General features: G+C 22.8%; 5 protein-coding genes across 5 annotated transcripts; 2 read left to right on the plus strand and 3 right to left on the minus strand. All coding sequences in view use genetic code 6, as the record gives it.

The window, feature by feature from the left end:
- Positions 1-633: 633 nt before the first annotated feature.
- TTHERM_00215960 (ThiF family protein) lies at positions 634-2193 on the plus strand (the record flags this gene model as incomplete). The annotated part of the gene is made up of 1 exon (XM_001020466.3): positions 634-2193. The coding sequence occupies one exon, from the start codon at positions 634-636 to the stop codon at positions 2191-2193; it is 1560 nt and encodes a 519-aa protein (XP_001020466.1).
- Positions 2194-3205: 1012 nt separating this feature from the next.
- On the minus strand, positions 3206-4213 carry TTHERM_00215970 (nuclear elongation and deformation protein; the record flags this gene model as incomplete). The annotated part of the gene is made up of 1 exon (XM_001020467.1): positions 3206-4213. One exon carries the CDS (start codon positions 4211-4213, stop codon positions 3206-3208), a length of 1008 nt encoding a protein of 335 aa, XP_001020467.1.
- Positions 4214-5198: 985 nt separating this feature from the next.
- Positions 5199-6042, minus strand: TTHERM_00215980 (transmembrane protein, putative; the record flags this gene model as incomplete). The annotated part of the gene is made up of 3 exons (XM_001020468.2): positions 5787-6042; positions 5385-5735; positions 5199-5317 (listed from the first exon to the last, which is right to left on the minus strand). The coding sequence occupies exons 1-3, from the start codon at positions 5980-5982 to the stop codon at positions 5199-5201; spliced, it is 666 nt and encodes a 221-aa protein (XP_001020468.1). The 5' UTR covers positions 5983-6042.
- A 431-nt stretch (positions 6043-6473) lies between these two features.
- TTHERM_00215990 (transmembrane protein, putative) lies at positions 6474-10709 on the minus strand (the record flags this gene model as incomplete). The annotated part of the gene is made up of 15 exons (XM_001020469.3): positions 10437-10709; positions 10277-10298; positions 10073-10217; positions 9942-9984; positions 9746-9858; positions 9398-9677; positions 9096-9347; positions 8441-9033; positions 8271-8376; positions 7949-8205; positions 7735-7888; positions 7548-7682; positions 7238-7485; positions 7023-7088; positions 6474-6960 (listed from the first exon to the last, which is right to left on the minus strand). Exons 1-15 carry the CDS (start codon positions 10602-10604, stop codon positions 6474-6476), a joined length of 3069 nt encoding a protein of 1022 aa, XP_001020469.3. The 5' UTR covers positions 10605-10709.
- A 911-nt stretch (positions 10710-11620) lies between these two features.
- Positions 11621-16414, plus strand: TTHERM_00216000 (amine-terminal domain guanylate-binding protein; the record flags this gene model as incomplete). The annotated part of the gene is made up of 6 exons (XM_001020470.2): positions 11621-11851; positions 11910-12642; positions 12705-12910; positions 13103-14093; positions 14189-15719; positions 15787-16414. The coding sequence occupies 6 exons, from the start codon at positions 11621-11623 to the stop codon at positions 16412-16414; spliced, it is 4320 nt and encodes a 1439-aa protein (XP_001020470.2).
- Between the last annotated feature and the right edge of the window lie 509 nt (positions 16415-16923).

Raw genomic sequence — 16923 nt, forward strand, 5'->3', positions numbered from 1 at the left:
AAGAAAACTTTAATAAAAATTTAGTCCATTTTTAATACAATAAATAAAAAAAAGTAAATATTTTTTTTTCTTCTTTTTTTTCAGAAAATTTTATTTAAAAAAAAATTAAATTATTTAATATAGTATTAATCACCAATAATCAGCAAAAATCAGAAAAGATATAAATAGAGGCTTCTCTATGCTTTTTTTGATCAGATTGATCAGATATTATAAGATTTAATCTTAATGCTTCGCTTTCAATAAAAAATAAATGAAAAGTTAATTTGAAATGAGAAATCAAATTTTATCGTTATTAGATAGACAGTCCATAAAGATTAAATAAGGATAGAACAGGGAGATCATAAAAAAAAGATACAGTCGCACCGTACCATGAAAATAAAGCAAAATTGCTTAACAATGTAAAGAGTCTTATAATTTATTAAAATTATTGATCAAATCATATTAAAAATAAGATTTTTATTTAATTAAAAAAAAATATAGAAAAGCTTAGCGAACAAAAAGATTTGGTATAATTGTTATAATAATTAAAAACAATTTATTTGTATAAACCTCTTTTACAATATCAATAAGGAGTAGCCTAGGCGATAGTTTAGCAAAAGTTTCAAACAAAAAAATTATAATTTAGTTTAAAATATGTCATCTAAAGATAAATACGATAGATAGCTTCGTCTTTGGGGTCCTCAAGGCTAAAGAAAGTTGGCCAATTCTAAGATTTTGCTCTTAGGAGCAGCACCTGCAGGAGTTGAAGCTCTTAAAAATTTAGTTTTACCAGGATGCGGTCACATTACTATTGTAGACCACCAACTCATTACTGAGAGAGATTTAGGAAACAATTTTTTCTGCTCTCCTGAAGATTTAGGTCAACCCCGTGCTAAGAGTGTCTGTGATAATCTTACAGAAATGAATCCTGAAGATGTTCATGGTAAGTGGCTTAATGAAAATGTAGATGAATTAGCTGCTAAGGAAGATTTTATTAAAGAGTTTACTTGCGTTATAGCAAATGAGTTGCTTGATGAAGAACTTCATAAGCTATCTGTTATTTGTGATAAATATAATATTAAATTACTGGCAATCTAAACAAATGGATTTTATGCTTAGTTGCGTCTCTAAGCAGGTCGTCATTGCATTATAGAAAGCAAACCAGACAGAGACTTCTATGACTGGACTCTTCGTATCCGCCAACCTTTCTAACATCTTCAAGATTTTTGTGATAAATTTGATTTGTAGGATTTATCAACTCATGAAGATAAGAATCCTCTAGCTCACGTACCTTTTGTAGTTATTTTAGTAAAGGCTATGAATGCATGGAAGCAATCTCATAATGGTAATGCTCCTTCATCAATCCAAGAAAAGAATGAATTTAAAAAAACCATCGAGACTCAAATGCACTGGCTTGAAGCTAAGGATCGTGAAAATTTCGAAGAAGCTCTTGCCAAGATTTACTGGGCTCATAAAGATGCTACCTAAATTCCAGATAATTTATAAGTTCTTTTTGATCATGATTATTGTAAAAATTTGGATCACTCTAGCTCTGATGACTTAAAGTTCTGGACTCTTGTAGCTGCTCTTAAGAAATTCCGTGATGAAAATAACCACTTCCTGCCTGTTGATCGTCGTATCCCAGATATGAAATCTACTACTGAATGGTATATCTAATTAAAGGAGGTTTATCAAACCTAACACAATGCCGACCGTGAAGCTTTTGTAAAAATTCTAAATTAAATAAATACCAAAAATCTTGTTTTTGATCAAAATGAGGATATTTAAGTATTCCTTGATAATATTAACTGCTTAGAATTTATCGATTTCCACTCTATTGATAACGAGTTAACCAAGCCAATTGAAACAGAAAACTATGATAACCAAAACCACCTTTGGTTTGTTGGATAAAGAGCTGTTAATTAATTCTATTAAAAGCATAGAAGATTCCCCAATCCTTCTGATTAAGCAGAGTTGTCTTAAATAGCAGCTTAAATAAGAGAAACTAAATATCCTAATTATGTTGCTATTGAAGAAGGTATTATCTAGGAATTCTGTAGATACGAAGATTCCCGTCTTCATAATATTGCTGCTATTATTGGTGGAGTTGCATCTCAAGAAGCTATTAAGCTTATAACTAACTAGTTTGTCCCTTTAAATAACACTTACATTTTTAATGGTATTACTTGTGAAGGTGTCACTTTAGAATACTGAAAATAAATAAATAAGTGAATAATCTTATAAAAAAACTTACGTATTTTATTTTTCATATAAATAATTTTTAGAAAATATTTTACTTGTATTTTTGAAAGTTTTAAATTTCAAGTTAAATAAAAACCGTTTATTTATTATTGATAAAATATTTTTTCGCATAAAAAATAAAAAAAATAAATAAAAGCTAACAACAAATAAATTTGTGCAAAAGAATTTTAAATTTAAAGGCTTGCTAATAACTTTTTAAGAATAATTAGAATAATAAATTATTAATTAAAGAAAATAAAGCAATTTTATTTTTAAATAAAAATATTTTTAGTATATTAAGCAAACAATTAAGTAAATAGTTAATAGTGAAGAATTAAGTAAATGAATTCTTTTTATAAATAAAATTTTTTTATTTGAAAGTTTATTTAAATTTTTAAAAGAATTAATAAATTATTTTAATTAGAAAAAATAAAGAAATTAACTTTAATTTTAAAAAGATAAATCTATTTTTGTCAGTTTACAAATTACTTTTCAAAATAGAAAAAGAATAATTTTAAATTTCTCTAAGGATTAAAATAAAAATATTAAAACTACTTAAAAAATTTTTTTTTACTTTAGTCTGGAATTACTTCAATAACAATACCATTTAAGTTTCTTTTATAATTTTTAAATATAAACAATAATCTATGTTTATTACTATCATCCTAAAACATTTTGAGAATTAAATTTAAAGTATTCATAAAAATAAGTTTTTTTTAAATTTTATTTGTTAATTTATTGAGCAAATTTTAAAATGTGAATATTTATTATTGAAGAAAATAATTTCAAGAATTAAATATAAAAACTGATTAATAAAAAATACAAAAAATTAGATAGAATTTTTTAATATTGAAAAATACTTAGTGATATTTGATATTATAATTACTAATGAAATCAAGTAAGTAAGTAAAGTAATTAAAGAATATTTTGTACAATTAGCATATTATTATTTTATATTATATATTAGTCTACATAATTGCTCTTTTCATTTTGGTAATTGCTTATTTTACTGTTTTTCTTCTTTTTTTTTTGGTAGTCTTGGGAAAAGCTCTTGAATTTTCTCATTTATTTTTTTGTAGCTTGATTTTTCTTATTTTCCTAAAATTTCTACTTAGCTCTATTCGTTTATAATGAATATATTATCTATAATTACTCCTGCGTATAAGCAAGCAGTAGCGTCTGTGTCTCTATTTCCAAACCCAGCAAAGATTGGATTAACTTCTTCAGGAAAAACTCTTCTTAAATCTTTCAGTAGTGCTCCTTTGAATTCGTCTGCCTTTTTATATACAACTTCTCTATTTAATGAGCTAATTATCTAATCTGGAGATAGCAAGATAGGGCCATCAGGCATAGTAAATCCATTTTATATTATACCTTTTAAATAGCCTTAAGTGTAATTATAAAAGTAAAGGGGTCTAGATGATAAGTAAACCATTTTATAACCATTTTTTTATATATTAGTGTATAATTCAGCTATATCATCATGAGTCCACTCTTTACCTATTATTGTGCTTATATGACCTTTAACATCTGATTTTGTAACAGTGCCATCAACGTCAGATATAACAAGTTTTGTATCATAGTTGTAAAGATAAATTTTACCTTCAATTAATTATTTTCCTTGCAGATCGCTTTCAGCAATAAATTAAATCTTATTATATCCATTTTTAAGGTTAAACTTTTTTAATATTGCAGAGCTTGGTCTTAGCTTCTTTTAAATTTCATTTTTAGCGTTCAGTTCTGGAAAGTAGCATGCTCCTTCAGGTAGCATGAGCATAAATACATCTTCAATTTTCTTATCATTAACAGTGATTTATATATTAATATTTTAATTATCTAAAACTTTTAAAGTTCCAAATCTGATATGAAAAGGCATAGATTTAAGCGAATCGTCTGGCTATCTAACTACTATAATATCTACTACTCCACTAAATGTTGAATAGTCTTTAGAATCAAATAAATAGCTAAATAGATTTTTAATTCCGTTAATCATCTTTATCCTATAGTTTAGTTATTTATTTTTATATTTGTGAAATTGCGGAAATGATTAAAAAAAATAAAAAATTGTAATTATAAAAAATATTAAACTTGAATAAAGTGCACCAATAAAAGTAAGTGAAAGTATTTATTTGTTAATGAAATAGTTATTTTCAAAATTTACACTATCAAAAGTTAATAACTTATACTGAATTTTTTTTAACAAACTAATCAAGATAGTCTACAATTTAGTATATTTATATAAGCTTATATATATATAAGCAAAAACATTTATTTACAATAATTTAAAGCAATTTGTGTTCCACACATTTAAAACGCACTTAAATTACTTTTATTCATAAATGTCTTAAAAATTTCTCAATAAATTTACATTTCAAGAATAGTTTCATTTGTAATTGAATTTATTTAATCATTTGAAATTAATTTTTATTCTCTTTATTTACTTATTTATATTTAAATTTTTAATTATTTGATTGATGCTCTTCTTACTTTGAAAAATAAAGATTGTAGATAAAATATATTTTTTTATTTAAAATAAACTTTTATACATATATTTGCAAAATAACTCCTAATTATTTTTTATCTGTATATATTTGTATCCTTTTTACTTTTACAATTCTCCTTTTAATTTTTATATTATATTTTTCAACCTTTATATTAATAAATTTAAAAATAAAAAAATGTATTAACAGAAATTTTATTTTCCAAGCGTTTTAAAAAGATTTTAAATTATTGTTATTAATAAATACTTTAAAAATCTCTTCTTATTTACAGTTTTTTTAATCTAATTCTTTTTATCATTTGAAGCAATATTTTATTATATTTATTTAATTATTTATATTTTTTATAGCTTGAGGATCTTTTTACTTTAAAAAAATCAAGATTATAAAATATATAAAATCAATAATCGAAAGTAAAATATTATTTTTTTATTAAATTTTAAATAAAATTTGCAAAGCAACTTATATTTCATATTTATATCATTTTTTGTTTTCTTATTACTTTTATTATTCTTCTTCTAATTTCCATAATAACTTTTTTATATCTTTATCTTGCTATTGTACTGCTTCGTCGAATTTTTCTACTTCTTTATCTGACTCTTTAGTTTAAAATTTTATAAATTCATTTTAATTTATTTCAATTTAAAATCTAATAAATATACATACCTATTGCATTTGATTTTAGTATTTAGAATTCTTATTAAGATTTTGCTTTTCTTTCTTCTATTTTGAAAATTTTGTTTTTTATACCATAAGTAAAGTTATAGAACTCCTACTCAGATCTGATTGAGGGAATTATATAATCGTTAAAGTACTCTCTTCCTATCTCCCAAAATTTAGATGAGATTTTATTTACTTATTAATCAAAGATCCTCATTTAGGTAGGATAATTAACTAAGTAGTGGTATCTCACATTTTAATCATATATCAATCTTGAAATATATGCAAAAGTAATACAACTTACAGAAAATGCACAAATATAATATATTTAAGTGCTTGAAGACTAGTGTTTTAAGACTTATAAAAATAAATTTATCAAAAATTAGAAATAATATTTTTATAATTTACTATGTGAGTGCATATCATATGGTTTTAAATGAAAATATTTCAAATTCTATCTTTAAAAATATATTTTAGGTTTGTAATTCTGATATCTCTTCTTTTTTAAATAGTCTTAGAAGGTATGAATAGCCTTAGCAAACTAAGCACCTTGCGAAGCTCCTCTAGTTTCAAATTATCTACCATTAACTTCAAATCTACCCATTTCAATAAATACTGTAATTTAGAACTGAATTATATATAGTTTTTAAAAGTAAACAAAATTAAATTTTTCAATAAATATTTCCAGAATAATATCATTAAAGAAAAAATAGCTAATTAAATATAAAATTTCTGAAATATTATACAAATCTTATTTAGTAGAATTTTTTTTAAAGCAAATATTAATTCTATTTAAATTTATTATAAATTTTAAAACTTAAACTACAAGAATTCTACTCACTCAGATTTATTCAATTTTTAATGGTCTTTCATAATATTTGTAAGAAAATTAATTATAAAGATATTTCATCATTAATTTAATGATAAAAGTTAAATATTGATACTGATATTTTAAAAATAGAATATTGTGGTTAATCAAAAATTTGTAATAAAAATTAAATTAAACTAACTATGTACAAATATAAAAATATGAATAAATAATCTAAATAATAATATAAATATTTCATAAAGTTGATTAATTAAATGCAATCATGATCATTTGTTGCTATCACTTAATTTAATGTTGATGTTAGCAGATGAATTATTATTTAAAATGTGTTAATCAAATATTGCATGATTTAAGCATTTTATTTAGGGTTGCTAATTTTTATCTGTGTCTTCAGACGGCACTTCTCTTTAAACAGAATCATTAAGTTATTCTTCTAGCTGAAAATCTTTTTTTATAGGAATTTCTTGCTTTGAGTGGTTATTAAATTTAATTTAGAAGCTGTTGTATGAATTATTTTTATTGAAATTATTTTCATCTAAATTTTAGTTATAACCTTCTTCTATTTATTGGTCAGAGATATCTTATTCTTATTCGAGTTAATCCTCATTTGAAATATCTGGATCACTTGCTACAATAACATCTGCAAAAGTTTTTCCTCTTACAAATGTTTTTTATTTATTTTGTCCTATCAACCCTTTTCTTCTCTGATTTTAATATAAGTTAGGGCTCTAATCATCCTCATTAAATTTTAAGCTAGTTTATATTTAGTTTTTATCTCAATTTAAACAAATATTTTCAATTTATATAATTTTTACAGCTTCGATGTATTGAAAATATCCTCCATTTCCTTTCCTAACAGTTTTATAAGTCTTTTGTTCATGCTAATATACCAAAATATATTAATTTTTTATCAACCATGAATTAATTTAATTTGATTTTTAATTAATTTTGTTTAAGTTTAATCATTTTTGTAAATAAAAAATAAAAATTAATTCTTTTGCTCTAAATTTTTTATAAAAAAAATATTTACTCAATCTTATTTAAGTTTTAGTCTTCAACTATAAATTCATAAGCCTCATAAAGCCTTTTATATGCTTTTATATCGCTAAAAGAGCTCCTTCTCATTTTGTTAATGCCTCTTTTCATTCTAGAAAGAGCAATTAAAGCATTGCTAACTGCTTTACTAGATTTATTTTAAGAATTTTGATTTATACTGCTTACATTACTTTATTTTTTCTTTTTCTGATATTGATTTATAAGGCTGTCTCTGTTAAGAAACTTTATAAATTTATTTTTAAAGATTTTTTTATTATTTTAATAAATAATAGGTAAATAGTTACTTCCTCTTAAGCCTAACCACCTATTTCAGGTTTAGGGAAAAAATTAAATAAGATTAGTTATTAACTATCAAATAAAATTCTTTTCATTTTTTCTATTTCTTAAAGCTTGTAAAGAATCTCGTAAATATCTAAATCCTTTTTATAAAATATAAATATTTTGTAATCTAATTAAAAAAAAATAATATACTTTAGAAACAAGTTATGCTGATTTTTCTATTAATTCGTTTTCATCGGATTGAAAAAGAAGGCCAAAAAACAGTTTGTTAACAAAAAATCTTGCTCCCAAAATAACACCCTACTACCTTTGTAGAATATCTTCAAATTAAGACATCAAAAAAGATCTATATAATTATATAAAGATTTTAATGAAATTTAAAGAATAATTAATCTATTTATATTACTTTCTTGATTTGAATTAGAATCCTTTAGTAATTTTTTCTTATTCCTAAGCTTCTTACAAAGAATTAGGAGTTATATCTTTTAATTATATTTAAGTATGGCTTTCATTAGAGTTTTGTTTTAGTTCTGTATGATCAAAATGATTAATCTTAAGCTGTTTCTATTCATTATTTTTACCATCAAATAAATTACTCGAATCTATTTTTTAGCTATTTTTTTATAATTCTATTACTAAAGTGTTATCTTGTTTACTATGTTACTAATTAATTTTTAAAAGTGTTTAAAATTTCTCAATAATAAATAAATAAATATTCTATTTTATACTTATTAATTCATTAAGCTTACATTGCTGCTATCTTTTAAGATTTAAAATTTATGGGTACGATTCATTTCTAAATTTTCTTCAGAATAATCATCTTACTTAAAAGCACTTAATTTTTATTTTCATAATTAATTAATAATTTATTATTCTTTTTAAAAGTAAAATCTAATACTCAGTTTTTTGGTTGAATTCATTGTTTTTTAAGTTGGTTTATTTATTTAAAGCAAACTATTATTTTTTATCTGCAGGATTAGGATTAATTAATTATTTCTATGTCCCGAAATCATTGTCTGATTCTTAAATAATAGGAAGGTTTTAATTATGTTATTCTTATTTAAAAGGAGAATTTATCTCAGACATTTAAGATAATTTAGAATTAGTTTCATTCATTTAAGGATTTTACTAAATTTAAGATAACCTTTATCGAAAATGACTATTTAAACTCATTTTAATAGTTTTTGATCTTTGTTTAATAATACTTCTTATATCTTCTGCTCTTAAAGATGATTTTTTAGAATTATTTCTCATATTCTAAGAGTGACTTTAGTTTTGAGCATTTTCTGAGAAACTTTTATTCTAGCTCGCAATGTTGTTAAGGGAATTTTTGTTTTACTCTTCAAGCAATCTGTTTATTTCTTCTTATCTCTAAATTATATTTCTTTTCTTTTCTTTTTATTTGAAGTTGTATAACCTATTAGCTATATCAACTATAAATACCCATTCGTTGTAGTACCCTACAATGAAGCCTAAGACCATTAATATTGCCTAAAAATAAATAATTTAGAAATAATTTTAATTATTTGTGTATTGCTTTTTTTTATTAATACCTGAAAGAAACCACCGATATAAGAAATAAGGTCATCAATTTTTTAAAAGCTTCTTTTATAAGTGTTAGATATTGAACTCCTTCTAAAATAAAAAACAGCATATTAATCAGGACTTCCAGCTTCAATTTATTCTCTAAAATCTCTAGGTGAGTAATATGGAAATATATTTTATTCAATGTCTTATTATGGCATTAAGCTTTGATCAGTATCTATTTCTACTTGCTAAAAGAAAATATTTGCACTTGTGTACAACTGTTATTATATACAACATAAAAAACTTTTTGTTATTAAAAATGAATTACTTTAGTAGGCTAAAAGTTAAAGAATGTTTCATCTGATAGATAATTGCTGATAGGATTATAATTTTAAGGGTTAACTATTTTATTGCTAAAGTAAATAGAGCAAACTGCAGTCCCTCCTCTCAGATCTAAAACTTTTTGAATATCATCTTATGAAGCACAAGATGAATAAGGTGTAAATTCATTTTATACTTTATTAGGATCACATTTATTAATAGATATCTTGAGAAAATAAAAATCTGTGCTTGTATAATCTCCACCTAAGATTATTGTTTAGTTTTTCCTATTTTTATTTAGGTTTAGCATTGATAAAATTTCATCAAAAATTTGTTTTTATAATTATATATATACTTTGGACAAAGCCAGTCTGAAAACCCTAATTATTAATATGTAGTATTCCAATCAAAATCTGATCCTATATTAGACCAATGACTTAATGTGCATGGCTCCATAAATAACTATTACTAATTAATAAAAAATTAAAATGTAGAAGTAAACAAACAATTAAAAAACATATATCCTAAATAAATTTATGCAAATGATTTACTCTTTTTTAGCCTTGTGTTCCGTTATCAAATCTTTAATAATGCCTTTTATAATTAAATGTAAACATTAAAAATTGAATAATGTAAACTTTTGAAATAACTAATGTGATTTGATAAATTGAGTTTTTTTTACCTGTTCTCTAAGTATACCTCGAAAAGAGGCTTAGATATAAAATTATTTTGAGTTATTTAAATAGCAAACATAAATTTGTTCAAATCAAGAACTAAATTAGTAGGATTTGAATTGTAGTCTTGAACATAAGATACTTTGATCTCCTCTTTTTTAAATTTAAGCAAATCATTTTTTTTTCTAAAAAGATGATATAAGATTATTTACCTTTATTGATGAACTATGAAATCTAATTTGTTTATAAAAAATATTATAAATTATATGAAAAACTAATTTTATTATAAATTAAATGATGGCGATCAGTATTTTTAAGGTATTAGCGATTGCAAAACATGGTATCAATGAGATATCAAATTAAAAAAATTACATTTTTTTAGAAGAACAAGCACAAAACTATAATCATTAATATGGTAATAATACCACCAAAAACTGTTTAAAATTTATCTTGACTTTTATAATTTAATCCAATAGGTTTTCCAAATAGGTCTATTCTTTTAAACCCAGATTATATTTTTGGTAGCCATTCTTCAGTCATAGTGATCAAGACTAATTTTTCTTTCAATCTATTAATTAGCAATTTATAGGATTAACTTTTATAATTTTAGAAGATTATTATTTATTTATTGAGTTTGTAATCACTGAAATTATATACTTTATGTTGTTGCCTTAATAACATAATAGCAAATTCAAACAAAGTATTTAATACTTAAAAGCTTTCATGAAAAATTATAAAATTAAAAATTGTTACCAGCCTAAAATAACTACTGAATTATTTTATTCTTTCTCAAGTTAGTTAATTATTCTTATGAATATTTTATCATTGAAGGTTTACTATAAATCATACTTGATAATTTAAAAATCCTTTCTCTATCAATTAACTATAAAATTTATATTTATTCTGCTTCAAATATTTCAAGTATGATTATTAATTTTGTATCAAGTAGTACTAATAAAATTTAAATTACTTATTAAAGCTAAAAATAAGTGGCTTAAAAAAATTCTACTAAATTATTTTATATCTGCCAATATGAGTCATTTTAAATTATATTCTATTTTCATCTTAAATTAATTTTTAATTTTACAATAAATAAATAAATTATTTTTTATAAGTTTATAATAGTAAAATGTACTCATAAATCGAACAAAGCAAAAAATTTGTGTAAAAATTTCAATAATGCATTTTTATGTTACTGCTATTTTAGTCTTTTATTGAATGAGTAAAATTTGAAATATAAAATTAAAATTTTAGAAAATACAATTTTTTATTTTTTGGAATAATATATACAAATTATATATAAAATTGTTTTGTCAAGTAATATGTATTGCCTTTATTTAGATATCAAATTATCAAACCTTTAATTTTCAACGATTTATTTTGTGTTTGTGTAATGAATCTATCAATTTTTCTGTTATTCTGTAAAAATATTCTTAAAAAATTTGATTGTTAATTAAAATTTGATTAAATTTGAATATTAATCAGAAGTAATTAATATTTTTAATTTACAAGCTTTAATTAAGATACTTAATTGAAAACCTAATTTTATTAGAAAAATGTAGAAATAAGAGTAACCTTTATAGCTTGTCTACAAAAATAAGGATGGAATACTAGAAGTTTCTTAGTAAGCTAAAAATTATTTATGCTCTCTTAAAGAAAAATCATTAGGAGTTTTAAGTATAGTTGGACCATATAGAACAGGAAAAAGTTGCTTAATTAATAAATTATTTATAAATGAAGAACAAAAACAATTCAAAACAAGTCCAACTGTTAATTAATGCACTAAGGTAATAGAAAAAATCAATTTTTTTTGATTAAATTATTTATATATTTATGTATAAAAAGGGTTTATGGGTTTGCCCTGAATTATTTGAGTCAGAATCTGGTTAAAAATTTATAGTTATTGATAGTGAGGGATTTGGAAGCATTGACCAGAATGAAAATAGTGATAATAAAATTATGTTCTTGAATTTACTATTGAGTTCTGTTCTTATATTTAATACAATGGGTCCGATTGAGGAAAAATCGTTAAACCAATTATATAATGTTCTTAAATTAGTCAAGTAATTGTAATTGTAAGTTTCTAATGATAAAAGCGTTAGCTAAAATTTACCATTTTTCATGTGGGTATTGAGAGATTTTAGTTTAATTTTAGAAGATCAAAAGGGTGAACCATTAAATTCAAAACAATATTTAGAGAACTCTTTGGAAGAATAAAAGGGTTTATCTGAAACTACTATGCAAAAGAATATGGTTCGCAAGCTTTTTAAGCACTTCTTTCCTGAAAGAGATTGTGTTGCTGTTGTGCGCCCTTTAGAAGAAGAATCTCAACTATAATCCATAAGTGTTTAAAACCAAACAGAATTTCGTTAGGAATTTTTATAAGATATATTAAAACTTCAAAAAAAAGTTGTTAAAAGAATGAGAGCTAAAGCATTTAACAATAGATATATTACTGGGCCATAATTAATTTTTTTAATAGAAAAATATCTTAGTGCAATAAATAAAGGTATTACACCAAATTTATAAAAGATATAAGAATAATTAATAGAGTTTATTACATCGGATATTGAACAATGTAATTAATTAATTATTTTATTTTTTTATTAGATAATAATTTTATTAAAATATTTTTAAAAGAATGCAAAAATTTGATCTTTTAAAGTTTGAAACTTAAAGATAATTCTGAACTGATTTCTCAGAGCCTTTAAGAGTAATTATTATGCTCTACAAAATAAAAAATAATAGAAATATGCGAATTAGAAGGCGTTAACAACTAAAATATACTAATTGAATTTGAAAAATATTCTTAACTGTACAAGAAATAAAATAATGAATTATATTAGGTAAATTATCAATTTAATTTGATTAGTTAATATCTTTTATTTTTAGATATAATCTTTTGTTAATTCAAGAAAATGTTTGACAGAATTTACAATTATAATAAAATTATGATAAATTTCTTTAATATTTTACTTTATTTTCAAATTGTAATAAAATTATGTCATTTTTTTGATATTATTTTTATATAAAATTAGACTAAATGTGAAGAAATTATGGTAAAAAAAATAAATATCATTCAAAACAATCTTACCTAAGAAGAATGTGAAATTCTCACATATTGGAACTAAATAAAAGAAGAAATAACATCAGAATATGGAGAAATATGTAGCATTATCCTTGAAACAAAAAGTAAATTTTTGCAGATTGCTTATAAGTAATTTTATGAATTTCAGATTCAGTAGAAGTAAATGTAACATGAAACAGATATTTAAAAATATGTGAAATGCTATGAGAATATTATATAAAATAAAGAAGAAGAAAAATTGTAGCTAGAGAGGTAGATTAATGAGAAAGATTGCTTACTCAAGTAGTAAAAAGATTTTACTAACGATTTAAATGAAAAATTAAAAGAATCTTAGCATGAATATGAAGAAAGATAACACTTTTATGATCAATAAATTAAATTACTTAGCACTAAAATAGATAGTATGAAAGAATATTAAGACTATGTAAGAATAGAGAATGAATTGAGAGATGTGAAAGTAGAATTTGAGTTTATGGAATCGAAAAACCAACAAAAAAGAGAAATGCTAGTCCAAGAAATATAATTTTTAAAAAATGAGAAAAATTAACTCCTAGAAGTTAATAATAATTTAAAGACTATGTATGCAGAAACCTAAGAAAGGTATAAAGAAAAAGATAGCCAGGTAAATTAGTGCACAAATACTATTATTTAGCTACAAAGTGAAGTGAAAGTTTTAAATGATTAGCTTAAATAAACAGAAGATAAGTTAAAAGAAACCAATTAAGCATATCAAATAGAGATAAGTTCTCTCAAGTTAGGTACTGAAAAAAAAATGAAAGAAATTTAACAAAGTGCTGAAGAATTAAATGAAGTTGTTATCAATAAAAAATCAGAACAATGGGAAAGAGATAAACAACTTTTTGAAAGTTAGCTCTTGTTTTTAAAGCAATAACTTCAAGATAGCAAGGCTATAAATGAGTAGCTGATTCAAGCACTAAATTGTAATTTAACTATTAGATTTACTGTTTTTTTTATTGTTAATTTGTTTGAAAAATTTTTAATTTAAAATTTTTTTATTTTATTAATTTAATTTTAGTAGGAAGAACTTAAAGTGTATCATAAGCAGAAATGCAATTTTAAAGTTATTAAGAATTAATGGAAAGCAATAAGTAACTTTTATTGATAATTAATCAGTAAGAAAGTAAAATGCAGGTTATGCAGAGTAAAATAGATTCTCTAAAAATATTCAAAACTATTGTGAAATAAAGTGCAGGATTTAGCTGTAAGCTTTGTAATATTTATTGTGACATTGATAACTACCAAAATCATCTAAATGTCTGTTCTATAGGAACCAACCCATTTGGAGACGTTATTAGAAGCTAAATAAGATAAAACTAACTCAATAAAAGTTTTGAAAAATCTGGTATACTTTCAAATGCTGCAGAAAATAGTAATAAGAAGAAAGATTCATCTAAGAAATGGGTAAGTAGAGGAGGATCTCAAACAAGAAACCATTCTAGGTCATTAGAAAACAGGGATACTAGATTAAACAAATCTTTAATTTTAACAAATTCGTATTTAAAAACTTCCTGTATCAACAATCAAAAATGCAATACTTCTGTAAATCTTGCGAATACTTCTCAATAATCTATAGAAGATTGTAATGATATATCTGGTATTCATGTAAATTAAGTGCAAGACCAAAAGATTTATTAAAAGTATAGATAGCATAGTCCTCTAAACTAGTTAGAAACATCATATGGAAATTTTTCAACTAAAAATTCAATCCATTAAAGATTAACTTAAAGCAATATATACTAAACTCCTTTGGCAAGTTAAAATCAAATAAATAAAGGATTTTAAATGGAATTAATTTCAAATATTCCAAAACAAATAGACTTAAGAAAGGAAGAAATTAACAATACAAAATAATATGTTGATTATATCGAAAATGGTATTGAATTTAATAATATTAATGATATTTAAGAAATAGAAGAAGCTCCATTTCCATCTTTGAAATTAGAGGATTTTTCTATTGATATCCTATAAACACTTATTTCCTAAGACGGCAGCTCAAAACCTTACTCTTTATACGAAATATAAATTAAATTATTTAATGAAGGAGCTTAATGGACAGTGTTTAAAAAATACAAAGACTTCCATGAGTTACACTAAAGACTTTAAACTTACTTCACTAAATCAAATAAGGTACCTAAGCAAGATAGAATGAAATTTGCAGATGTTTCTTTTGTAAATGCTCTCAGTTCTTTAAATTTAGAAAATTCTAAAAATGATAACGAAAATTCTTTTGTAAGTAGCTAAAATAACAGCAGTATTCTCGAAAAGAGGGCTTAAAATATTTAACAATATCTATAAATGATTTCATAAGTGTAATCTATCAGAATTTCAGCTATATTTTAGAGTTTTTTCAATTTTTCCAGAGATTAGGTTTTAGGAAATAAATTGCAAAATTAATTAAGTCAAGAATCTTATCAGGAATCTAAATTATAAAATTAAAGTATCAACTAAAAGCATTCTCATAGCTTTTCCCTATCAATAAACTTTGATGAAAAGAATAATTCCGTAAACCATGGAAACCTTAGTCATCATATCGAAATTGAAGAAAGGTAATAATTTATTTACATTTTTTATAATAATTTTTAAATTAAATATGTAAAATGATATTTTAAATAGTGAAAGATCGCTATCTTTATCATAAAGTCCCACTAAGAAAGAGAAATCAACTATACTTAATGAGCCTTAAGAAAATGGAAACAGGATTACATCATTTTAATAGCAAATGAATGGTAATAATTTGCTTATGGCTAAGTACTAAAGAAATACAATGAGCAATATTTACTAAAATAGAGACTAAAATTAGTAATAATTACTATTATAAGAAAACTTCTAAACCTAAACATACAAAAAGACCCCTTAATTAAATTCTACTTAGCTAGGTAAAGAAAATCTTTTGAATTTAGGAAAAAGAGATAGAAGTTAGAATATGGGTAATATTCAAACTCCTCAATTATGCACAAATAAAATAGCCATAAATAGACAATTCTAAGTTCCAACAACAAGTTAGAAATTGGGTAAATAAAATAGTAAAAGCCCTAATCTAGTAAAATAAAATGGTCCCACTTATAATCACTAAAGAAATTTATCTATAGATTGTAACAACAACGGTTTAGTATGCAACGAAATAACAAACCACAATAACTTATAATAAAATACTAACAAATCGTTAAAGAATGAAATACAAGAAAGAATAAGAAAGAGTTACAAAGTTTAGACAACAGGAGCATTACTAAAAAAGTTATGAGTTTATATTTATACTATTTATATATTTTGTACATTTGCAACTAGAAAAATATTCTATCAAATGTAATGATTAAAAACATATAGGTTGAGTTTTAATAAAGAAATGTGTAGTCAATAAATCTGTTCATTAAATATTATTAATTAATTTAATATCTGTCAATCTACTAATCAATCAATCAATCTCTTCACACTAAATTTAATTCATGTCAACATCTAAAAGCAATTGCTTGATAAAGACGTATTTTTACATAGTACGAAAAAACTAATTTTAAGACTGAATTTTTATTAAATAAATTTCCATAAAAAATAAATCACATTTAATATAATGAAGCTTAACTGTATTATGATTAGTATTTTTCTTTTTTCTTTGGCTATATCTTTTTATAATTTGAAGACTAAAGATATTTTATTTTTATTTCATTAACTCGTCACTTAATTGAAATTTGTGTCTATAATCAAAAGATACATTGTTAACATATCTTTTTTCCCTTACTCCTAATTATTAAGTTA

The sequence above is a fragment of the Tetrahymena thermophila genome (assembly GCF_000189635.1).
Source record: "Tetrahymena thermophila SB210 genomic scaffold scf_8254564, whole genome shotgun sequence".
Taxonomy (NCBI): Eukaryota; Ciliophora; class Oligohymenophorea; order Hymenostomatida; family Tetrahymenidae; genus Tetrahymena; species Tetrahymena thermophila.